We start from the raw sequence: 26,598 nt of genomic DNA on the forward strand, positions 1-26,598 counted from the left end.
CATTTCCAGTTTCTTTTCTCAGGGGGTGGTAAATGGGATCCAAATCAATGTGTTTGTTGATAGAGTTCTGGTTGGAATGCCATGCTTCTAGGAATTCTTGTGTGTGACTCTGTTTGGCTTGTCCTAGGTTAGATGTGTTGTCCCGGTCAAAGGGGTGCCCTTCCTCATCCATATGTAAGAATACTAGTGAGAGTGAGTCATGTTTTTTTCAAACCTGCTCAAAACTCAGTAACTTCAGAGCTTCCATGTAGTGCTTAAAAATCATTGTTGAAGTATTGAAAAAGAATATTCCAGGGGATTTTTTGTTGAGTAGCATTGGATGAAGTGACTAAAAGCCCTCAACGATCCCTTTTGCGTTGCTTCAACCTTGGATATGTACTCTGTATGGCAAAAGTGAAACACTGTCTGCTGGCTTTTGTATACTTCAGTATCTTTCGTTTTGCAGTTTTTCAAACCCTGAAAAAGTGACCTTAGTAGTGATTAATTGTATCTTTATTTGCAGTTTGTTAAAATCAAACATTAACATTCGGAATAGAGTCATAGTGATGTACAGCACAAAAACAGACCCATCGGTCCAACTGTCAGATGATTCTATCAGTGAATCTCTGTTTCAGGTTTCCCTCCTTTTAACACCAAATGCTGGCTAATCATGTTAACTGATTTTTAAGGCCTCATCATTAAGAGATCCTGCTTTTATTTCTACTTCCAAGCCATCTATTAACATTCTAAGTTTAGCCTGAGTCAAAGATTTCACATGGTCCAGTTATGTCTTCTGTTCCAAGAAATATCTTCACAACATTGAGTCATTTTGAAAGTGCAACCAATGTAATCGTCGTAGAGATGTACAGCACAGAAGCAGACCCTTCAGTTCAACTTGTTCGTGCTGACCAGATATCCCAAATTAATCTTGTCCCATTTGCCAGCACATGGCTCATATCCCGCTCTAAACTCTTCCTATCCATATACCCATCCAGATGCTTTAAATCTTTCCCCTGTCACCCTAAACTTATGCCGTCTAGTTCTGGACCCCGTCTATTCAGCCTCTCGCTATAGCTCAAACCCTCCAATCCTGGCAACATCCTTGTAAATCTATTCTGAACCCTTGCAAGTTTCACAACATCCTTCCTATAAAAGGGGGACCAGAATTGCACACAATATTCCAAAAGTGGCTTAACCAATGTCTTGTACAACCACAACATGACCTCCCAACTCATGTACTCAGTGCTCTGACCAATAAAGGAAAACATACTCAATGCCGCCTTAACTGTCCTATCTACCTGCGACTCCACTTTCAGGAACTATGAACCTGCACTCTAAGGTCTCTTTGTAATGAGTTGGTTTCTTTTCATTTTAGCATTTATTGAATTCCAGTCTCAATAAGAAAGTCCTGCCACAGAAAAAAAAACAAAGAAATGAAGCAATATTAATAGATGGAGAGGGAGACAATAAATAACACTAGGTTTTGACATTGCGTGGGAGGCATTGTATCAGTAAGTTGCCATTGTGTGGAAAAAATCTCTTGCACCTGGCAGCCATACACCATAGAGATTAGAAACAGCCTCAACAGAGCAGCTTGTAGACTATGTCACCTGGAGGGTAGATTTAATGGTGAAAGATTCTTTCCACAATTCATGCTAAAAATTGGTTACCAAACCACTGCAACGTGTGATGCAGTTAGAACAAATAAATCATCTGTTAGCTGGTAATGTACTGAGAAGGTGAATACAGGAAATATTTGTTTTTAAACTAGAAGCGGTGGACTTGGAACTTTTTATTTGGTGTTGACAATGAATTGAACGGGTTCTCAACAAACAGGATACAGTTATTAGAAATACCCAAAAAGAAAACTTGAATAGGCGGTTACATAGTCTTGTGCTCTTGGTTGTAGTAAGTTTTATTGTACCTGTGTGTGTAATAGCAGCAGTGTTCAATGCTTCAAAGCTGTGTTGCCACAATTACTCTGTAGTGTCTTCCTGCAAACTGTGGTTCTGGAAACAAGAAGGAAGGATTAAATTAGGCTGAACTGTGATTCTAACATGCGTTTTCTGAGTTCTTCTATGAGGAGCGACCACCTGAATTAGATATCTTGAATACTTCAGAATTGTGAATTACTGTCGTCTGAATGGTTTCCAGCTTCAGAGAAGTTCGGGTCCAGTTATGACCTCATCAAAACTCTGTATCCTAGTTTGTATCAGGTTCTGTTACCTATCGTTCCTGTACTTTCTGACTGACATGATATTCTAACTAGTCACATGCTAAGTTTAAAATTCTCATCTATTATCATATTCCTAGGAGAAAGTGAGGACTGCAGATGCTAGAAATCAGAGTCAAAAAGTGTGGAAAAGCACAGCCGGTCAGGCAGCATCCGAGGAGCAGGACAATTGATGTTTCTGGCATAAGCTCTTCATCAGGAATGTTGGGGTGAGGAGGGGAGTGCAAGGGGGCTGAGAGATAAATGGGAGGGGGTGGAGATGGGGGTGAAGGTAGTTGGGAAGACAATGGTAGATGAAGGTGGGGGTGATGGTGATGGGTTGGAGTGGAGGGTGGAGCAGATAGGTGGGAAGGAAGATGGACGGGTGGTGCTGGAAAAGCACAGCCGGTTAGGCAGCATCCGAGGAGCAGGAGAGTCGCTGTTTCGAGCATAAACTCTTACGTCGACTCTCCTCCTCGAATGCTGCCTGATTGGCTATACTTTTCCAGCACCACACTTTTTGACTCTGATCTTCAGCAACTGCAGTCCTCACTTTCGCCCAGATTGACAGGTTGGACAGTTCAAGAGGGTGGTGCCAAGTTGGAGGATTGGATCTGGGATAAGGTGGCGGTAGAGGAGATCAGGAAACTGGTGAAATCAACATTGATCCCATGTAGTTGGAAAGATGGAAGATGAGGTGATCTTTCTCCAGATGTCAGGAGGCTTGAATCTGGCAGGGGAGGACGCCCAGGACTTCCATGTCTTGGTGGAGGGGGAGGGGGAGTTGAAGAGTTTGGTCACAGGGCAGTGGGGTTGATTGGTGCACCTGTCCCGAAGATGTTCTCTAAAAATGTTCCAGAAGTTGGTGTACAATGTGGAGGAGACCACATTGAGAGCAGCAGACACAATAGATGAGGTCAATGTCGATTTTGCTAGTTTCCTGATCTCCCCTACTCCACCTTATCCCAGATCCAACCCTCCATCTCAGCACCGCCCTCTTGAGCTGTCCTACCTGTCAATCTTCCTTCCCACTTATCCACTCTACCCTCCACTCTGACCCATCACCATCACACCCCCACCTTACCTACCTACTGCTTTCATAGCTACCGTCCTCACAGGTGTGAGCACACACACACACACACACACACACACACCCCTCACCACCCCCCCATTCCTGATTAGCTAATGCTCAAAATGTCGACTCTCCTGCTCCTCGGATGCTGCCTAACCGGCTGTGCTTTTCCAGCACCACACTTGTTGATTATCAAATCCCTGTGTAATCTTGCCATTTATGGGTCTCCAATATTCTCCAACCCTTTGATATCTCTTTGCTTTCTCCAATTCTAACCTCTCAGCTGATTTTCAGCTGTCTACATCCTAAGCTTTTCCGAAACCTTTCTACTTCTCTCTCTACTTAAAAGTTATTTCTACAAAGACTTTGATGAGTGATTAGTTGGAAAGGTGATGGTGTCGTGGCTGATTAATCCAGACACAGACTGACAATATGGGATTGCACCCCTCTGCAGATAGCAAAATTTGAACTACATTTTTTTAAAAATGGAGTTTAAAAAATAAAGCAAATCTAACAGTGACTTAATTGTTGTAAAAACCCATCTGATTCACTAATGTCCTTTTAGGGAAGAAAACCTACCATCCTTGCCTGGTCTGGCCTCTATGTAATTTCAGACTTCCAGCAATGTGGTTGACTGATGACTACCCTGAAAACAATCCGGGATGAACAATAAACACTGGCCTTGCCAGCGATGCCCATCTGCCATGAATAATGTTTTTGAAAATCCTGATGTAGCTCAGTGTTTAATTTTGTTTTATAACATTTCTCTGAAGTCCTTTGTTTGATGACAGGTACCGTATAAATACAAGTTTTTCTGTGTTTATGGTTTCCTTTATGAACTTTCAGATCTGGAATGGTGAAGAGATCGAACACAAGCCCAGTAGGTTTTGTGAAACCAACATCTGGGTCACCAGCTGCTGCAGATGCACCCCAAAATCCAGGCCGCAGGCTCTCCACTGGATCCTCTCGGCCTTACTCGCCTTCACCTCTGGGTGTGTAAATGGTGACTTTGGGGTACTGTTAGTTTTTGCAGTTGCTTTTATAATTTCAGCATCAACCACATGAAATACAGCTTTTACCCGCCAACAGCACCACACCGAGCATACCTAACACTTTTCCTATAATGTAACGCCCGTGACTGTTGATAAAACTCTGCCCCTTATTGATAAAGCTGAGAGTATGCTTTATTAACTGCTCGTTCTACCTGTCCCGCCACCTTTAATGATCTGTGCACATGTATGTCCAGGTCCCCTCACTGCTGCCGTCCGCTTTAGAATTGTACTTCCTTTTTTATTATATTGTCTTTCAAAGTTCTTCCAACCAAAGTGCATCACCTCACACTTGTCTGCATTGAATCTCACCTGTCACCTATCTGCTAACTCTTTTAACTTGTCAATGCCCTTTTGGAATTCCATGCTTCTCTCCACTCAGTTTATAATGCTTCCAAATTTTGTGCAAATTCAAACTTTGAAATTGTCCCTGTATACCAAAAGATCCCAGATCATCAATATATATCATGACAAGCAAAGGTCCCAATCTTATGGCTGGGAAACTTCAATTCAAACCATACTCCAGCCTGAAAAATATCCATTGGCCATTACTCTTTCCTGCCACTCAGGCAGCTTTGAATCCACATAACTACTGCCCTTTTTATATATACCATGATCTATAACTTCAGTCAAGTTACCTAAAATACAAATCTGTTGATCTTAGTGCTGAAATTCCAATTTCATTTGACCCAGTTTTAACTGCCTTTTGGATGGTAAATTTCAGATTTGCACCATGTGTTGTGTGAAGAAGTTATTTCTCGATTTCTTGATAATGATAAATCCTTCACAAGTCTGTGCTGTTTCTCTTTGATCAATTAATATTTGATCAAGTAATCAGTGTTTAATCGATTCCATCCCTGCATGTATTAAACTGACATGTTTATTACATTTCTTTCAATACCTTAAGATTGAAACTTGCCGATATTGAGAAATTCCATAATCTCTCCATTACCATTTAAAGCAAAGCTAATCCATTAAGTTCCATCCTTTCACTTTTAAACAAAATTCCTTTTACTGTTGTTATTTTGCTGTTTCCCTCACTGTGAAGATTTGTCATGTGTTAATTTAAAGGGTCCATCGCTTTTTATTATCTTTTTAACAAGCCAGTCAAGAAAGACTGTCACAGATCCACATTCTCTGAATACGTCTTAAGAGCTCTATTTTGATTGTTTTTAGAAATTTGAGAGTTGGTGGAGCTGCAGTAACGCTAAATGAATTGTATTTGAAATGATCTGGATACAAATTGCTAATTGTTGTATGTTTTGCCAGTTGGAACTATCCCTGAACAGCTTAGTCATTGCTGTTGTGGTTTGCCTCAGGGACATGAGTCAAGATCCAGAACACCATCAGGTGAGTGTTATAGGAAATAGGGCTCAAAGTCTCACATTGGTTATTGAAGCCTGTTATCATCCTTCTATTTGCTGACTACTTGTTTTCAATTGTATGAGTCTAGGAATGATATTCAAACTATGCAGAAAGTGAAGAAAGATGAAAACGGGAAATTTTGAATTTTATAAGGCACTGGTTGGGTCTTTACAGGTTGGATGCGAATCCCTGAATGGTTCAGTGAGGCATGTCAAACTTATCTGGGCGTAACTTATAACTGTGACAAAAGTGTAATAAATCTGCTTGTTTAAAGGCAGATGATGGAATTTTAAAAAAGAACTTTAAGGCAAAGATGTGCTATCAATTACACATTTTGCTTTCTTCTGTTGAGGCCCAATGCTCAGGACTTCCTCAGTTGCTTCACTTCCCTACTGATCCCTCCTCCTCCTCCCCCCTCCCTGTCTCCTAATATCTCCTGATCCATATTGATGTGCTATCTCAATGTAAAATTTTGCCTGACAATTTGTGGAATCATACAACACAGAAACAGACCCTTCAGCCCAATCGTCCATGCAGACCAAGTTTTCTAAACTGGGCGAGTCATATTTGCTGACATTGGGCCCATATCCCTCCAAACCTTTCCTATCCATCTACCTGTCCAGATGCCTTTTAATTATTGTAATTGTACCTGCCTCTACCGCTTCTTCTGGCAACTTGTTCCATACACACATCACCCTCTGTGTGAAAAAGCTGCCCCTCGGTCCTTTTAAATCTTTCCCCTCTCACCTAAAACCTATGCCCTCCAGTTTTGGACTCCTCTGCCCTGGTGAATAGACCTTGGCTATTCACCTTACTTTTGCCCCTCATGATATTATAAACCTCCATAAGGTCACCCTTCAACAAGCTATGCTCCAGTGAAAAAAAAATGTTCCAGCCTCCAGTCTCAATAGCATCCTTGTAATATTTTTCTGTACCCTCTTTCTAGTTTAATAACATCCATCCTATAGCAGGGTGACCAGAACGATACACAATACTCCAAATTTGGCTTTACCAATGTCTTGTACAGCTAACATGGCATCTCTACTCCTGTGCTCAATACTCTGACCGATGAAAGCAAGCATGCCAAATGTGTACCCTTGAAGAATTTGACAGTGCAGAACAAGCATTAAAGTGACGATTTCAAGTTAAAAGGCTCAGTACTCACTGTCTCACCATGGTGAGATGGGTGGAATGCTGCAGCTTTTCTCATGGACAGACAGAAGATGTAAGTTGTTACACAGTGTCAGATATCCTGCACCCAGAATATGAAGTCAGTCATTTAATGGCATTAGTATCACTCAAGTTGTAACTTCAGCCATTTTATTCTCATTTGCAATATCTTCAAATTTAAATCTAGTTAGAATAATTCATGCTTAAAACTAAGAAATTTAATTTCCAGTGCATTCTCCTTTTTAAAATTAAAACCAGTGTGACTGTTAAACTCTGCAGTCATCACTTTTATGAAGCTTTTGTGAGGAAATAGGCATTCTGTGAAAATATTTCATCAAGGATTGAGGTGCATGATGGCTTGTTAGGATTTTAAGATGATGTTTATGATATTGTTTTCTAAATTATTGTGGTTACTGCTATCCAGTTTAAAATTAGTTTAAGATGAAATGGAGACGTACTATTGAATCTTGAAGATGGGGAAAAATTTCAGAGTAATCGCCTTCAAACCTCTCTTTCCGTGGCATTTTTCACATCAAAGAATTTCTAATTTTTTTTAATGGACTAAATGAAAAAGTGTAGTGACTATTGTGTGAGCTGATGTTGCTGATAGAAGGAATAGGATACAAGGAGAATTCTCAAGCTTTTATTTAGGATTGTATAATATTTATTTATATGGCTCTCTCCAAGTGGCAGCCAATAAATTGCCATGCTCCATCACACCACTTTTATCTTAGTTCGTACTAAGTATTCTCTTTCTATCTTATAATTATAATCTATTTTGTTTGGGTCATTTGCTTTGAACATTTTTGATCTTTTTTTGCCATATAAAGTAGTTTAGCAAACTTGCAGGATATAGTTTTGATAGTGAACAAATCACTGTTTTTACTGATATTTATTGACAATTTTGATTTTTGCAGCAAGGTGAATGCTTTCACAGTAAAATGTACACAGTAAAGTGTACACAGTAAAATGAAGGAAGATATGTAATTTGCAAAACACGTTGTTACCTTTAATAAATGGCATATCGATTGAGGTTAATGCTGATATTTCTTTCCCTCATCTTTCTGAGACTGAAGTCAAAATACTACTTTTTGCAGGCTCACCTTCTCCTCAGTCTCACTTATTGGGTGCCAGACTCCAGAGTGCTCCAACTCTTACTGACATCTACCAGAGCAAACAGAAACTACGTAAGCAGCACTCGGACCCAGTCTGTCCTTCAGCAGGGTATGGATGTAGCCACTCTCCACAGCCTAGCAGACCAGTTAGCCTTGGTACTTCCCCAACAAAGCACATGGGAACGTCTCCACGGAGTTTAGATTGGCTGCATAAAACCCCACTACCCACCATCATTGGATCACCAACAAAGGTATTTAAATATGTGATGCCAATATTAGTCGCTTCCATAGAATTGAAAATATTACACATCTTAATTTTGGAGGGTAGGGTAATTGTTAATTGCTCTTCAGATGAATTTAAGTTTTCTATGTTTGTGCTACAATAGACCACTGCTCCTCTCAAGCTGCCTAAAACTCAAGCATCTTCCAATTTGCTTGCCTTGGCTGCACAGCAGGGATTAACTGAGAGTCCACCAATGCAGTCGAAAGCCGTGTTGGAGGCTAGGGAATTCTGCACCTACCATTATCCACACGGAAGTGCTAAGTGTACAGCTTCTGAGGAGAACAAAACTACTTTTGGCAGGTACCAGTTGTTTTGTTCTCTGTCTCTGTGATCCATGTTAATACTTAACTTGGATTGGTTGTATCAACAACGAGAGTTAGGCAGAAACAAGAGTATGGTTCCAAAGTATGGTTGAGCTGATTGCAGCGACTCTCACTTGTTAGCGCAGATCAGAGTAGGCTTTATCCTGTGTCTGAATTGAGGGGGCTTAATGCGATATAACTACCATGTGGCATTGTTGTATGCTTCCCTTTAATTATCATGGTGACAGTCTTGACTTGGAGTTGATACTTACAATTCGAAGTTGGATGTCTGGGTTTCTAGTTGGAAGATTGAGAGAATGCTATGTGGTTGGAGATGCTGACTTTTGAATGAGATGTTAAACAAAGACTGTGGGTAAACAGATGCTTCCACAGTACTGTTCAAAAGAGAAGTTCTGGGCAATATTTATGCTTTGCAAAAGTTTTGGCAAGTGTTAATTTGGTCGTATTGGTTTGTGGGACATTGCTGTGTGCAAATTGGCTTTCAAACTGATGTTTCCTACTTTACGTTTTGTGCTATGGGACAGCCTGCAGGTGTGAAAGATGCCATGGAAATGAAAAATTTTGTTTTTTGTGTATTTTATGGAAAGTGCAATATTTTGATATGTACAATAGTTTACAGTAGTAACTTTAATCACCAAATTTGGCTTAGTTTTAAAACAAAGTCCTTTTGGGGCAATAAAATAAGTATTTTAAATTTTTTATAGATCTGTAAGTACAGGAAGATTGTCAGATCAGGTAATAAAGACCACATTTGGAGGACAGACATATCAAGGCAGCACAGACAGCCTCAATACGGAACGTCCAATGGACACAGGTAAACAACATTATCGGTTGCATGTGATGCTGATACAAGGAAACCTTTACAATATGTCCTCATGCTTGTTACTTCAGTTTTATATTTAGTACCTACGATCTATTCAATTATCATGTGTCTACTGAAAACTAGGTAAGACCTGTACAAGCTCTTGACTGTTTGTTTCCACCTTTTAAGTCTTTTCATTTCTGTAATCTGCCCTCCATGAGAAGGGCAGTCTGATAATCTTTTACATATTTCCACTGATACCAGCCTGGAGCTACTTGTTCAGACCTTGGATTTATCTTCCTCTTCATTTTCCTGCTGTAAGTTTTCCAAAAACAATAGATGAATAACCATTCAATGTTTGTGGGGCGGTCAGGAGAGTGGGGTGTTACTACTCGCACAACAATGCTGGGTGAGAACAACTTTAATCTCAGTTGCAGTTTCACATCCACAGTTAAATAGCCTCTGGACAATCACTGCCCAATCTCCAGAATAAATTTAAGAATGACCAAATAAACAGGATATTGGAGAGCAGCAGTGTACCCCAGGACCCATGACTACATAGTTAACTCTCTATGTAAGAGATGGAGGAGAAATTTGCAGGATTTTGTGAAGCAAATCAGATTGGTTAAACATGTATAGCACATGTCAAGTCTCTGAATGACCATATTTCACCTCCATTTGTATTCTAATCTCTTGTTTTAGCACTGAGAGATTACAGTATAACTGTAATCGCAAAGAATGAACATACTGAAGCCAATTACTATGATTGAGATGTGCTGCAGCAGCTTAATTGATCTTAATTCTTTTCCTCCTCCAGAGATGTTTTGCCCTAAGTTCGTTTGTTCTTGCTGGCACAGCTGGTATTAAAAACTCATTTTGGCAGGAAACATTTATAGTGCGCTTGCCTCCTCCAGTTATATAACATACAACCTTGGTACAAAGTACTGCTTGAAACCAGTCAGTTCATGCATTTTAATTTAGTACAGAATTGAAATAGTGCACTAAGTGTTTACGAATTCTGAGAGGGTTTTTTTTTGTCTGTCCTTTTGAGGTGGCTTTTGCAGTCTGCGCCTTTTGCACTATTTCTTCCTGTTTGCATGATTTTATTTTCTCTGCCCAGCTCCAGCAGGTGCTTCTGGTTTGACAATGGGTTCCCCTGCCATGGTGATAGGAGTGAGCCCAAGGACTGTGGTGTTCACTGTAGGTTCACCACCAAGTAGTGTCACCCCTCCCCATAGCAGTCACATGGTCACCAGAACAAGAACAATGTCAGGTAAGACTTGACTGCTGACAAATTAAGATTATACGTGACGTTAGTCAGCTTGTAATCTTTGACTCTGAGTCGCAGGTTACCTGGGGAAGGAGTGTTAACTTCAAAGAAGACTTTATCCAAACTGGTTGATCAGTTTTTATTTCATGATAACTACAAAATCATTACAGTATCATAGTGGCAATGCCACTTGAAGATTATCCTCACTCATCATATATTTTGATACAGCGATATTGTGAAGGAATAAGCTCCTTTTAATGCTTCTCACAAAGCTGTGGACTTAAATTTCTCCTGCTTTGGAAGTTACATAATTCCTGCTATTTCATAGCCATGAGTAATGTATTATACAGTGAGGACAGTGGTTTCCTTCTGTTTAATCTTTGCCATTTCCTTTGCAGTTGGCTCAAACAGTCCACTTGGATCTCTCTGCTCCAACAGCGGAAGAATTTGCATGGGCTCTCCACCAGGTGCTTACATGGGTACCTCACCTCCTGGAGCTGAAGGTCCTTCCAGTTTGAAGTACATGACGTTTGGTACCTCGCCTCCTAGCTTAGAAGGGTTTATCACATTCGAAGCTCCAGAATTGCCAGAAGAGACCTTAATGGAGGTGAGCTCTTGTAACTAGTGCAAAGTAAAATAAATCTTTCACTTCTTTCTTCAAGTGAATGGGTCATCAACCTGTGAGTTCACACCTTTTATCCCTTCAGCATGTAGATTGATTCATATTAAATATCAGTTTATTTTTTGGTTGCGGCCCAATATCTGGATCCAAATCAAGTTAAATGTTCAATTAAATGTTGCGAAGTGCAATGAGATTCTCTTCAAGCAAATTGTAAGTCTTAAGAAAATGAAAACTGAAGAAAGGACTGTTTTTGAGATTCCTGAAGTATTTAACTGATCTTTTTAGTAAAACTCGATATTGAATTTTTATATGTAAGCAAGCGTAGACCAGGAATCTGGCCATCAATTCCAATCACTCAACAGACATTGCACCGACCAAATGCCTGACTATGTACACACTGTCGCATCTATTTAATCTCTTGAGGGGAAAATCTGTATGAGTTAATCTCTGATCCTGAAATTTAGTACATTATCAAGCTTGCATCTCTGGAATTCAAGTCTAGTTTCCTACCATCCGTGGACACCCTTCTAAAGACCCAGGGTACAGGAAAGGTATGTGTTCACGAAGGAAAATTTATTTTTATTTAGGTCAGCAAAACCTCAATATCCATTCAAAAAAAATTGAAAATTTTGGAATATTCTATATGTTTTACTCGTATTTAAAAGTCACAAAGTTTGATGTGTACTTCATTCTCTGGCCTATCTCTAAATATAGAACTGCTTCTCAAAACAATTCTGCAGTATTACTCATGATTCCTTCTTCTACGGACTATGACACTGGGGAGATGTGAATTCCACAACAGGATTCTTGTGCCTGTTAAATGTTTGGCAATGGTACATACAGAGCTAGAGTGTGTAAAAACTGTTGTAGCTGGCCTGCGCATTACGTGAGCCCCCGTGGAGATCGGTTAAGATTCCTGTCTCTGCTTCCAGGAGAAGATACCCCCTCCAGAGGCTCAGCTGCTTTGCATTGAAATACCCCCAAATCTAGTGACATCCCGTTTACGTTGTGCCATACCTGGCTGGGAATGCTCTCAATAACTGTGCTGCATGAAGCAATGAGGGATAAGTGAACTGCTGTTGTGAAGTGTTGCAGAACGAGGGTGTGTCATCACTGGGCTCCTGAAATTGAGAACAGATGTTTGCCAAGTGAATTTCAATTCATGTGACATCGTTCACAAATTCCCATTTGTTGTGATTTGCAGCTGTTAGAGGGAAATTGGGCTTTTAGGCCTCTGGTTTCATTGGTGTCATGGGGGGAGCCACAACAGTTAGCAAACCTCTTTTTCTAGTTGATTTCCTTTGCACCACAACAGGAAATGGCCCAAGTTATATTTATAGCTGTATACTTTGAAAGAGTGCATGTTACTTGAGACTGGAAGGAAGAAGACAGTGCATCTGTTGCTTTCTGGATTGTCTTGTGATTTTTAAATTTCCTTAGCAGCAGCTGATGGTGAGCAGGCTTTTAAATGCAGTGGAAGATTTTTCTGTTGTGTAATAGTTTTTAGTAAAACAGGTAATACTTGATGTGTTATACAACTAAATGCATGAGAGATTTGAGCAATTTGTTTACTAGAAACAACAAAATCTGTTCTCAAGTCCCCTGCTGAACTTAGTTTAAGCCTGCTCATCATGTGACAGTTTATGAATGTACCATTTGACACACATCAGCTGCTATTGCATCATTAGCTTCTGTGCGGTCAAGAGAGAGTAGTTGAAATGTAAACAAGAGAACAGCTTTTTTTATGGGTGCAACTTTCCCTTAATGTAGCACTCTGTAATTCTCTTCAATTTGGTTGCCAATGACATTTGGTCTTAGCTTGTGAAGACGTCATGAAATAGAATTATTTTCTTTCAGGTTTTGTTAAAAACCTGGCAGTTTCTGAGTTGAATTACTATGGTAACCTTACTGTCAACATTTTTATCAAGATTTAAATGTAGAGCACACCTCATTTTGGGTATTTTGCAAATTTTTTTTAAATTGACTCCTTTGGCAATATCTTCTGCTTGTTACACCTAAACTACTATGATAGCCATTTGGTTTTTATGACCAAATTTGTCCTCCGCTTTTCTCCTCTTATCCATCCGACACCTCCTCCAACTGTTATATACCTGACCCAATTCTATGCTTCATGACTTCCCTTTAAAATCCTCGTCACTATCCTCCTTCAGCCACTGTGCCAACAAAGTTCTCAAGCTTAGTAATCTTAACATGAATGACAACTCACCTTGCCCTCTGTTCTCTGAGTTCAATGCAATTCCATGTTCCCTTCATCGCTCCCTCCATGTGTGTTCACTGACTGATATTTCCAAATGACTCCCAAATCTTGTCAACCTAGATCGCCTCTCTACTCCTGAAATCTCAGTTGCAAACACGGCTATCTCTGCTCTCTGTCTAATTTACATCTGTATAAGATGCATTTTATTTCCACAACCACTTTCTTCTAGGCAGTACCTACTCGTTAAAATGGTTTTCCCATGTCATAATAGCGCTTTCAAATCCCATTTCCTCAGTTCTTTCATGACGTTTCCCTCTCTGCTGATCCACTTACTTTCACATTCACCTCCACCTTTGGTTTTGTCCCAGTAAAATCTTTGCACTTTCCTATTCTGGCTGTTTCCTTGGCACAGCTCCTATCTCCACTTCCTCCACTCCAAGGTATTTGCTTTATCGATGGGTCTTTTTGATATTAAATGGCTCCAATCAATTAAAGAGAAACCAGCTTAAGAGCAAAAGAAGTAGATGTAGTAGCTGGACTCTCAACCCGCTCCCCCATTTGATGTGATCATTGTTGATCTGAAACTTCAGTTCCACCTTAATGCCCTATTCTCATATCCTGTGATTTCTTTCCCTCCCCACCTTCCTTCTCCCACCAAAACTACTGACATTAGTCTTGAATGTGCTCAAAACTTTTGAGCATCCACAGCTCTCTCTGGTAAGGATTCCGAAAAAAAATCACAGCTGTCTGAGTAAGAAATTTCTCTTTATTTCTCTCCTAAATAGCTGACTCCTTGTTTTTAACTGACCATCCAAGAAACCATCATTTTTAACATCTCCCTTGTCACTCCTTCTAAAAACGTTCTCCTTGGTCGTAAAATTCAATTTGATCATCCTTGATATAGTCATGTTGAGAGTTGCTGGTTAGCTCAGTGGCTAGATGACCAGTGTGTGGATCAGATTAACACCAGCACAGGTTTCAATCCTCATTCTGGCTGAAGTAGGGTTGGACCTGCTTCCTCACCTGACCTGTTGTTCTTAAAAAAAAAAAATATACACAGCACTTTCGTGAATAGTCATGAAGGGTCTGTTTTCAGACAGAGATTTCAGAAAGGATGAGAATGAATTAACAGCTTTTGGCTCTTAAATTATGGTCATGTAATGTTGGTTCAATTATTACAGTATGACTTGGGAGCTTGTTTTCAAAAAAAACCAGCAACAAAAATAATTTTCTTTCTTTGATTGCAGAGAGAACATACAGATACCTTGCGACACCTGAACACAATGTTGACGTTTGCAGAATGCATTATGGATATTGCAGTGGTGAAAGGAGGCAGTGTGGACCTAGGCACCTCTGCTGCCTCCCTCTACCAAATCCAGGAGAGTGTTGTGGTTGATCAGATTAGTCGTCTCAGCAAGGAGTGGGGGTTGGTATTTATATTAATTACCCTTTGGAGTGGGCTTTTGGGGCTGTTGTGGGAGAGAACATTGCAGATCAGTAAATCTGTGTGGAAATTGGGCGATTGAAAATCTAGACGTTTTGGCAATTGAAATTGGCTGCTCTAATTTTTTAAAATTCACAAAAAACACAGTTCCATGTCACAAGTGCTTCACGAGCAATGTATAAAGACACTTAATATTACTGAGCCCTTTGCATGATTTTGTTCCTTCTGACAGCAGTAGAGCGCCAAGTTTCTCTTAAATTCTTGATCATAATTGCAGCTCTGCTTCTATATTGTATATTGTGAAGTTTGTTCCATTTTGATGCAGTTGAGTGACAAATGAAAATCCTGGTAATTCCTCTTGGTATTTATTGCACAATGGTTCATAGAACAGCATTTATGAAGGGGGAAAAAAAGCCAAAGAACTACAGATGCTGGAAATTGGAAATAAAAACAGAAATCCATAAACAGTCCTGAAGAGTAATTGAACCCAAAACGTTAACTCTGCTTCCGCTCCATAAATGCTGTGAGACGACGTGTTGGATTTTTGTTTCAGCAATTTGTGTTTGTTGTTGAAGGAAGTTGTGACTTTTGTCCAGTAGTGATCTGTAGATACGAGCGAATTGGAACAAAACTTTCTCTGTCCAAATGGTGATTGAAACCTAAAATGACATTCCCAAAATGTACATGCTTCCTTGCCAAAGGGAGAGCAGCCACCCAGATACTCCTGGGAATTTGCCAGTCCTTATTTAATTTCTGGGTGGTAAAGGATTGTCTCTGTTCACCGATCCTTCTAGTTGTCTTTCTTGCTAGTATGGAAATTTTGGTTGAGCCTCACGAGGCACATTATTTCTCATTTGTGGTCAAACCAAAGTTTATCCTTTCCAGGGAGTGATAATGTAAAGGAGGCTTGCTTCTCTCTGCATAGGCTGTCTTTGCACAGCTCCGCTTCTTCCTGACAATGAAGCATGCAGACGTTTCAGCTTACTGGAATGTTCTGTTCGATGGAAAACTTATTTGTATGTTTTATTTACAGACAAGTGGAGCAACTTGTACTATACATGAAAGGAGCTCAGCTGTTGGCATCTTCTTTGCATCTTGCAAAAGACCAGGTTAAGTCAGGCAAGCTGAACCCATCTACAGCAGTTAAGCAAGGTATTGAAATCTGCATTTTCATAAAGGCATGACTGCAAAAGTGCTGGACCAGTGTCATGTTATTGTGGTGGGGGGGGGGGCAGAGAAAATTTGTGGGCCAATCTGCAAGTTAAAATAAGATAGAATTATAATATTAAGTGACTGTGCATTTTCAGAGTGGATATATTTATAAATTCTAGCTCTCTGATGTGTTGGATGAGAGGAGTAAGAAGCCGTTCTAATTTATTTTCTGTCTTGATGCTGTATCATCTTATGACAACATCACTGAAGGATGAATATATCATGCAAGTTAAATAACCTAGTTATGTACGTGCTATTTGTGGCTTTCAGAATTTGTGCCACAGTACAAGCATTCATTTCCCCCATATTTCATCTGACCTTGCAGCATTTGCATTTTGATTTAATGCAGAAAAATTGTTAATTTCCAATACATGCCTTTCTGCAAAAAAAAAAGCAAAATATATTGCCAGTTTTTGCACAAAGTCATATCTTGTGCATTATCAGCTGAAAATTTTATAGCTGGAACTGTACATCACTTATGAATTTTGCAGATATTTGTGTATATGTTAATAATGTTGTCATTCTACGCTACTATAACATTGAGCAAGTGTCTCTATCAGCTACAATTATTAACAATTTACGAGTTGGGAATGTGATGGAATATTCTTCACTTGCATGGTTGAGTGCAGCCGCAACAACACTCCACCTTCATAGCATCTAGGACAAAGCAGCCACTTCTTCAATTCTCCATCCAGTAACCTAAGCATTCACTCCATTCACTACTGGCAGCAGTATGCCAGTCGAGAGATTCACTGCATCGACTGTCCAACTTCATTTCAACATATCTTCCAAACCTCTAATCTCTGCATCTAGAAGGACAAGGGCAGTTAGCACATGGCAGCACCACTAACTGCAAGCTTTCCTCAAAAGTAAACACCATCCTAAATTAGAACATTGTTCCTTCACTGCTTCTAGCTGAAAACCCTAGAACAGCCTCCCTCATGTAGGTGTACCCATATCGCATGCACTGAAGCAGTTCAAGAAATTAGTTTGCCATCACCTTAAGAGCAATTGGGGATGGGCAATGAGTACTTGCCTTGAGAGTGACAACCACTTCCAATGAGAGACTAAGAAAATACTAAACAAGACATTTAATGCCATGTGGTAAACTGTCATGAATTGTAACGGAACACCAGAGTAATCCTATGTTACAGTAATCCTCCTGACTTCTGTTTTGCAGTTGTTAAAAATATGAATGATCGATACAAGTGCTGCATCTCCTTTTGCAAAAAGTTTACCGAGAAACTGAATCGTTTCTTCTCTGATAAGCAGAGATTTGTGGATGAAATCAACAGTGTTACTGCAGAGAAGCTCATCTACAGCTATGCGGTGGAAATGGTAACTATTATCTCTTGATTTTTGAGGGGTATTTTGACAGAGGATAGCCTAATTTGGTTTTTGTAGTGATGTGGTAAAGGTGAACAGCAAAACATAGCAAGATTGGTTTATTTTAATAACCAGCTGAGGTTTTGATGGATTATAAACGGTGAGTCAAGCCAACAGTGGTGTTCAGCTGAAGCAGGGTTAAAAGGCTGTGAATTGAGGGCCCTGTTTTTAAAGTTGCGCATCTGTCTTTATTAATTTTTTTTATATTTTGGTGTTTTATAATTAAATGAAAATGCTTTCAGCAGTTTAGGATGTAGGAGGACTGGAGCATAAGATTTCTTCTTTGATGTTGGACAGCTTAAAACCATTATGGTAATATTTGGCTAATTGCAAGTGGATAAAGAGTGGAGCTGGAAAAAGCATAGTAGGACAATCAGCATCAGAGGAGATGTTTCATCCAGTCCTGGTGAAAGGTTCCGACCTGAAACGTCAACTCCCCTTCTCCTCTGATGCTGCTTGTCCTGCTGTGACTTTTCCAACTCCACTCTTTATCCACCTCGACTCTCCAGCATCTGCAGTTCTCACTACCTCCAAATGGTTATTTGCAGCAAGATCAGTTGCATTATAAATGTTGTCATAGGAATTTACGGGAGAATTTGATAACAGGAAATATCCTTCACTTGGGCAGGTAGCAGATAACAAACTCACCTCCAAAGTCCCCGTCGTCCTGACTTGGGAGTGTATTGCTGTTCTTTCACTGTCCCAGGAACACTCTCCCTAACAGCACTGTGGGTGTCCTGAGATCACAAGGACTAAAAAGGCTCAAACCAACTCACCATTGCTGCCATAGGGGCAATTAGGGATGGGAATCAAATATTGGTGATGCCTACTTTACATGCATGCAGGTGCAGGATTTTCGATATAGATTTTACAACACTGGGTAGCTTCCATTGTGTGAATTCCCCAGTGATGTATATTTTGTATTGAGTAATAGCATACAAGGTGGATATTGTGGCAGAGTCTATAATCTGTCCGTTTCACCCAGTGAAGTTAGAAAGGAAATAATAAAAGGTAACTTCAAATGTCAGTCTTTCATTGAACTCATATTTTATTCCGAAGAATTAGCTGGATTTTTGTTTGGAAACTGGTGAAGTGACCCAGGGGTGCACATTGCCATCTACTTGGTATTGACTCAGTGTGGAATTAATTCTCTGGCATGTCCTAAACTAGTCAGATTTTGACTGGCTGGATAGATTGTTGCACTGCTTACGTAAGGGGAGGTCTAACCCAGAAGTCCCAGACTGTAAGGTAACCCTGAGCCAGATACTGGCCATGCAATATGCTGATGATCCTGGATGGCAGGGGGTGAAGGAGAGGACTGAAAGCAAGTTCCCATGTCAGAACAGGAGGGAGTTAGACGAGGAGCTGTTTCTTGTTTGCCTACTACCCCATTGACAGATGCCTGAATTCACTCTTTATTTATCTGCTATGTTGCTCCAACTGGTTCAGTGTAGGAGCAAATTACTGCAGATGCTGGAATCTATTCTGAAAATTACAAATGCTGGAGATGACCGCGCGTCAGGCAGCATCCATGGATGTGATCTCCAGCATTTGATTTCAATCCAATTGGTTCAAGGTCATCTCAAAGGAGAGCAAGTCATTTTCAGATTAGTAATTATATATTAGGTATCCAACATTTTTATGTAGTTTCAAAGAAGTGTGACGTTAGCAGTAGCATTTAACATAAGAGAAAGTGTTCCCCTTTTTGCTGTTTCTAGGTGATATGAGTGTAGTTCCTCATTGTTTGGTGAATTGAACTTTCTGAATTTGTGATAATATCTTTGTTATAATTCTAGGTGCAATCAGCTGCACTCGATGAAATGTTCCAGCAAACAGAGGACATCACATACCGGTACCACAAAGCAGCATTATTATTGGAAGGCTTGACAAAGACTCTGCAAGATCCTGCTGATATTGACAACATCCACAAATGTAAGGATTCAAAAGATCACAACAATTTTGGACACACCCAGAATGTTGGACCTAGCCACCTGTGTTCCATACTGTGTTTTGTTCAAATGCAAGATTTTAGAAAGCTGATCTCGGTCCTCTGTAATGGCTAAGCAAGGTTAGGTAAAGAACAAGCAAACCTTGAAAGTTGGGAAGATCCCAGATTTGATCTGCATGCTGAGTTAGCTGATCTCTGCCAAGGTGACTATATATTAGGATTGTTTAGCCTCAGAGCTCTTATTTTTGTGGAATGGTGCAAGGGTAAAATTGTTCTCCGTTGTGGCAAATTCAAATGATCATTGTATTTGCAGACCCTTCCAATGCCTCGTGCAGACCCTCCCTCTGCATTCTCCCCAGTGCTTCATTCCAGTTAATACTTCAATTTTGGCTTCCACTTTCATAACTGCACCATGCTTTCTGCCAACTCCCCAAAATGTTTTGCAAGGAAGAAATTGAAAATATACAGTATGGAGTTCAGGCAGTTCACTTCAGTTGTGTTACGATATGAACAGTTGCCTTGCAGAATGGTGAATATTTGAATTACCATTTAATGATGAAATCTGCCAACTCAACATTTTATTACAATTTGTCATTTGAGTCCCATTTGTCTGAGCATCTGGGCTGATTTGGTTCTTGGAATAATGAAGACCTGGAGAGGGTAAATGTGTTCTCTTATCTGTAGGAGAAGGACCTTCTATATAACTTGTATAACAAGACACATGTTTAAATACTTAATCATATAAATTGGCGAGCTTTCTGCTTAGCTAAGCTGGTATTGATATCTCCTTTCCCACAGGCTGGCTAGTGCAGTGCTTTCCAAACTGTTTTTGGGTGTGATCCCATTTTAGTGCCTCGAGAACGAAAATTTGGGAGTTGCAAGAGTTGTTGATGGGAGTCTTCAATTGTAGCAGTGGGGGATAAAAGGCGTTAGTTTGGCCACATCACCTTTCATAATCCACACTTCCCTAACCTTCATGCAGCTATCTCCATGTCCTTCACCAGTCAACCCTTCCACTCCCTATCTCCCTCCTGAGTGAATTGATCAGAAGGCAAGTGGGAACCACACTGGATACATACATTTTCACAGGTTTTTGCAGCAGCAGACTTCAAAAAGCAATTGATTATGCTGTGTCCATCATACAGAATAGAAAAAAGGCATTTGGAAGGGTTTTGTGCAACTGTCAGAAATCATTCTGAGCCATTGTTGCAGTCCACCATTTGGGGAGGTCACAGCTTAGTATCATTATTGATGACAAAGAATTCCTTGCCTTGTATTTTTGGTTGTCATGTTGACCTATCTGGAGGCTAATGGAGAGCCTTGCAAGCTACCAACTAGGGTGAGTCCGTTCGATGGCTGAATGAACAGCACCATTGAGCATGTTGTGAAAAATTAAGGTGGATTCTGTTTTGTTAGGAGCTTTATGGGGACTGGCCGTCACTTTAATTTTTAAAAAGTAAATATGTTCTTTTGCGTGTTTTGCAGACAAGACCAGCATTGAACGCAGACTGTCTGCACTGTGCCATGGCACAGTGGCTCTATATGAAAACTAGCCTTCTGAAATGGACCACTCACAACAGAGCAGGGACCACCACCTTTCCTGGATCACGCTCAGTCTTGGAGATGCCTTTTCCCTTTTTGTTTTAATGTTTACTTCCCCCATCTCTATTGTGGAAAACTGTTCATACTGAGGCTGTTACTTTTCACCGCCAGTACCATCCCACGTAGCGAGGAACGTTTGATTTTTGTTTTGAAGAGTTACCAAAGAGGAGTTCTTGTTTCAAAGGAAAGGAAATTTATGTATAAATATAGATTACTACTTCTGGAAAACCCTCTCAACGATGTAGCATTTTCTTTCATTTCATTTTATCTCAGAGGTGAAGTATGAGGCAGATTTACTACTTTTGGCTTCAAAAGCCACCTATATCACTGGAGAGCATTAATACATGCATGGGAGTAAAACTGAAGCTTGTTTGTTTTTGTGACAGGACTCATGGGTACTCGGAAACTGATTCAGAAACATTTTGCTCCATCTGATTAACTTGTGTATATACAGTACTGTGCTGTGGCAAATTGGCAAGTTGTCTTTCTCCAAGTGAAACTTCTACGGTCATTTTTAAACACTAATGATGTGATAAATGAGCCACAGTTATTTACAGTAGTTTTAAGTTTTACCAGGATAACTGTACAACCAGTCAAAGGCATGAAATGCCTTCCATCTTCTGCTACATCATATACATGTCAACCCATGAAAACTGATCATCAAGGAGGAGTAAAGCACTTTATGTGGATAGGACGTTGACAGCAAGACATGAGGGGATGGCTACAGCTCACCTCTATGCTTGTAAACCTGACATCACTTTGGATGGGCAGAGAGAGGGGATTTTCTTGTTAATTTTCTTCTTTTTTCCTCGAAGCTCCTGAGACAGGAGCTATTGAAACCACAAAGACTGCTCCAACAGACAACCACTTCTGATTGCACTATCACAGTTCTTTGAACATCTTTAATGTTATGCAGAACTCCTTGTAAAATGACACAGCTTAAAAGCTGTACTGAAGAAATAGGAAATAAAGAATACTGTCCTAATAGGTTAGGCTCCAACGCATTCAACAAAACAAATTTTAAATGTGTTTTGGAGCAAGAAGCACAAAGTGCTTGACACTTTAACTAAAAAGACTGCAAAAAAAAGCGTGTTAATTACAAGCCTTTCCATTTTTTCTACTTATTAAATACTTGAGTAGTTCATATAGAGCAACTGTCTGTATATAATGAAACTAGTATTTTTTTCTCTTTCTGCCAGTGATTGACTTTTAAACAATATTTTTTGGCTGGCTTTGTGCATGTATTCAGTGTGATTGTGCCACTGAACTGATCTGATAATATTGCTAACAACGCTGTTTGTTCAGACAGTATTATGGAGTTAACGCATTCTTCCTGTAGACTGACAACCTGTCGTGCAGACTAATGTAACATTTGGTATTTTCAGGGGTGGAAAAAACACATTATCAGGACTCCGGGAACCAGATTACAAAACAATGTGGACCTTTTTGAATCCCAGGTTTTGCTTCTAGAGGGTAGTTTTGTCACTCGTATGAACTAAAGAATTTGAAGTTCTTTTCCAAACCTGTGTACATCTTGCATGTAGGTGTGCATCCACCTAAACAAAGTGAACAAGCACAATTGTTCCATTTTTCTATCATACGTAATCAGTTGAACAATTCTGGTTTGGCAATAGGCATCCCACAGTCTGGTGAAGGGTTGCAATTAAGCTGACACTAATCTATTTGATTAGAAATTTTATTTTTGTAATTTTAAAATGAAATAAAAGCAGGTGGTAACTGTAGTATAAGGGATGACATCTGTGTGGTACGCTAATGAGACACAGTATGCATCATTACAGGAAATGATGCAATGTCACATGATCTTGTTCTCATGCAGTCTTGTGGCAAGATGAAGCTTCCTTTAACGCTTCTTAAATAAAGTTACTGTTTTCCTTACTTCAGCAGACTCTGTAAATGTTCTTTAGCATGATGAGCCCAAGAATTTTATATGGTGGCAGGAAATGAAAGAACAGAATGGGAAAGTCTCTGCCATTACTGGAGACTTTCCAGCAAGTTACAAGTCCTAATCAAGTAAAAGCATGGCTAAGTTGGTACCAGAGATTTGTAAGGTGTCTCTCAAACCGGAGCAGTGAGCAGGTCAGTACACTACTGCATCCAATAATGGCTGTGCATATGATACCCTAATCAGTAAAGGGATTGACTTAGAAAACAGTTGAGGAAGTAAGGAAAAGATTCTGTGCCTACTTCAATCTGCTAAGCTTGCCCAACAACAAGGGAATTCTATTAATGCCTTTAATTGTAAAGAGCACTGACAGTATAGCAAATTAGAAGAATTAATGAGAGACAGAATTGCATTTCTGAACTTAGATGAAATACTGTCCAATCACTTGGCGGTTGAGTAACTTAACATTAAAGGCAATTCAACAGAGCAGGCAAACTGAGGAGAGGCAGCAAAATAAACAGGTAATTTGGGGGTGACAGAGAGCCATTTCCCAAACAAAATGACTGAGTGAATATGTTAAGTTGAAAAGCAGGGAGGTGGCCCTAGATATACTGGAGGCAGGAACATGTACATTAACTTCCCTGGGTTAACTGTTATTGGTGCAGCAGCAAAAAGCACAGGTGGGGAAATTGTATCTCCAAAGAGACAGGAGGCCACGTGTACTAAGTGTCACAGCAAGAAATTTGTACACCACTCAAAAGACAGCAGGATCAGTGAAATAGAAGATATCTAATGTGGCAATGCCTTTTTTGGTAAGATCAGGGAATCGAGCAAAAGCGACTGGAGTGCTGATAACAGAGGGGAAACTAGACGTGTGATAAGTTATTGAAAAAATGTGATGCTGGAAAAACACAGCAGACCAGGCAGCATCCAAGGAGCAGGAGAATCGACGTTTCAGGCATAAGCCCTTCTTCAGGAATGATAGCGTGATAAGTTAGGCTTGGGTGCACCAGTTTTGCTTTTTACTGCTGCTGTACTGTGGTTGGAGAACCATCCAGCACCAGAGTTGCTCATCCTTAGCAGGAATGCTTGTATCAACTTGTGCAAAGTAGAGGAACTGGAAAGTCAAGAAGGTTAGCCTAAAATTTATCAGGGTTGCATAGGAAAGTTAAGGACAGTATGCTCTCTCTCTGTGTACTGAATGATAGCCAGTGTTTCTGTCTAAAATCTCAAAGGTTACTCACCAATTCCTGTAGAAGAAAATTGACTCTGTTGAATTGAAAGGTTCTTTCACCTGTGACTTAACCAACAAGTTAGTGTTTGAAGTTTGTCTGAGTGCCAAAGCTGAATAAATCTATTGGAATTTGCAAAGATCTTGCACAGGTGAACAAATTCAGTTAGATGTGAAGTTCATGCTGCGTTGTCTGCCGAAGAGCGCTTAACAAAAATGGAAGAGTGTTTAATTTTCATGACGCTAGATACAAATAGCATTTTCTTTGGCAATTATCCTTTTATGAGGAATCCAAGATGCTCTGAACCTTAATTATACCTTGAGAGGTTTTGTCACAACCCTTTACCCTGCTTCAGATCAGCGTCAGAAATCTTTCAGAGGGCAATGTCAGGCATTCTGGTAGGACTGGACGGAGTTATATGTTACATTGGTGACGTACTGATCCATGGCCGCACTAGGAATATGATAAGTTGCATTATTCACAGGAAGCAGCACTTAGACCCAACAACTGAAGGGGATTCTCACATCTAACAATAAAATGCTTTGAGCATCTTGTGGATGCGTCTGATGCTGGAGCTGATCGACAGAAAGCAAGATCAGTAAAGGGGGTTTCCAGCTTCTCAAGCTGACTGAGTTCCAGAGATTCATGGTTATAGTAAATCTAGTTTGCCTTCAGAAGCACCTTTCAAACTTGTGACCTCTACCACCTGGGAAGATAATAGCAGCAGAGACATGGAAGCGCCACCACCTAGAAATTCCACACCAAACCTCTCACGATCCCGATGGAACCTTTCCTTCAGTGTCACTGGGTCAAATTCCTGGCATTTCCTTTCTTAACAGCATTGTGGGTGCACCTACTCCCATGAACAGCAGTTCAAGGTGGCAGTTTAGCAACACCTTTTCAAAGGAACTTTCAGGTTGCAGTAAATGCTGTCCTAGCCAGCAGTGTCTACATCCTGTTAATGAAGCAGAAAGATTCTTGTCCAAACTAGTGGTCTTCAATGAACTGCTACAACAGTTACAAGACAATACACAGCCTTTGAAAGGAGTGCAGCACAGATCGTCTGAGAAAATCGAAGATGACATCAACATCTCTGATATTTTAAATCATCGTAATCCAGAGTTGCTCACTTATTGAAGATGTAACTTTGCCAGCATAGGGTGTGGTACTCTTTCAGATACTGTATAGAATGAGAGACGAGGTCTAATTGATATATGCTAATGAGACAATATATCACAGGGTCTGATGAAATGTTACATGATCTTGCTGTCTCTTACAGCCTCCTGTCAAGATGAAGCCACAATAAGTGAATACTTTCCTTACTTCAGCAGACTCTGTAAATAATCTTTAGCACAACAAAACCAAGAATATTATGGCAACATAGAAATAAATACATGTTTTAGAAAAGCCAATGCTAAAGTGTATTCTTTAGGTTTAGAATCAGCAACCATGTTCTTATCTATTTCTTCTTCCCACCTGTCAAATTTTGTCCTTTCTGCAAACTGACCAGGCTGACAGTTTTATTTTTAAAACCGTTTTGTCTTCTGCACAGAACACCAAATTTAGAGTCATATTTGTGACCAAACGTGTCTCCATCTCCAGATTCTCTGGGCAGTCTTCCGGAGTTGGTAAATAAATTTTTCCACCCTTGAGCAATTTTACTTTACCATTTTTTGGTTTGTTTTATTATTCAGCTGCTTGAATACTTGAATATTGAACTAAATTCATTCATAACAATCATGTTTCATGTCCCAGAGACAGTTGTATTCGATATATTTTCCATGGGCAATGAATTTGACTTGTTCAAGAAAGCCGTCTAAACTGTTTTATTTCCCCCTTGCTTTATTTTATGAAAGGATCTAACATATTTTATTTATCTGTAAACAATTCCATTAATTCTGAAGACAGTTTTTATTTATAAAATATTTGTACTATTAGGTCTTTAATACAGTGTTTCTACCTCTCATTTGTGTATAACGGCATGCATACTCAAAGAAATCAGGTTGCAATCACATTCACTTGTTATGTAGCAGCCTTTTTAATATGGCCTGTAAAGATGTACATTAAGACAACGAAAATAAAATTGTCATGAAATATTATCAAAGTGATCATTTTGATGTACTCTACTGTGCAGTGTCCTGCTTTCACATACCTCAGTTCAGTATCTGAGAATGTCTGTTCAAGTTTAGTTTTTGTGGGTGAGTTGCATGAGCAGATTCGTGGAAAGAAACAGAAGATTGCAGTTGTCTGCCCCACAGCCACCAGTCACCCTCCTCTAACCTGTAATGCAGAGTCCAAAACAAGAATCCATCGGAGCAGACATTATTGATTTGAAATCTCCATTTATTTTCTGCTCTAGCACCCTGTCTTTATCTTGCTTTTTTTTTCCCC

At 39.9% G+C, this 26,598-nt stretch overlaps 1 protein-coding gene across 12 annotated transcripts in view; it reads left to right on the forward strand.

The window, feature by feature from the left end:
• Positions 1–26,306, forward strand: part of ulk2 (unc-51 like autophagy activating kinase 2) — a 117,151-nt gene extending 90,845 nt beyond the window's left edge. For 11 of the 12 annotated variants that reach the window (XM_043718180.1, XM_043718181.1, XM_043718190.1 and 8 more), the window contains 12 exons: positions 4,110–4,255; positions 5,582–5,662; positions 7,945–8,213; positions 8,349–8,545; positions 9,273–9,382; positions 10,491–10,643; positions 11,039–11,247; positions 14,728–14,906; positions 15,958–16,076; positions 17,317–17,474; positions 19,319–19,454; positions 20,956–26,306. In XM_043718180.1, the coding sequence (XP_043574115.1) occupies positions 4,110–4,255; positions 5,582–5,662; positions 7,945–8,213; positions 8,349–8,545; positions 9,273–9,382; positions 10,491–10,643; positions 11,039–11,247; positions 14,728–14,906; positions 15,958–16,076; positions 17,317–17,474; positions 19,319–19,454; positions 20,956–21,023 (1,825 nt within the window). In that variant the 3' untranslated portion in view covers positions 21,024–26,306. The remainder of the gene's footprint in view (positions 1–4,109; positions 4,256–5,581; positions 5,663–7,944; positions 8,214–8,348; positions 8,546–9,272; positions 9,383–10,490; positions 10,644–11,038; positions 11,248–14,727; positions 14,907–15,957; positions 16,077–17,316; positions 17,475–19,318; positions 19,455–20,955) is intronic. The other variant, XM_043718187.1, reaches the window with a different exon arrangement.
• The last annotated feature ends 292 nt before the right edge of the window (positions 26,307–26,598 follow it).

This window comes from Chiloscyllium plagiosum, chromosome 28 (assembly GCF_004010195.1).
Source record: "Chiloscyllium plagiosum isolate BGI_BamShark_2017 chromosome 28, ASM401019v2, whole genome shotgun sequence".
Lineage (NCBI taxonomy): Eukaryota > Metazoa > Chordata > Chondrichthyes > Orectolobiformes > Hemiscylliidae > Chiloscyllium > Chiloscyllium plagiosum.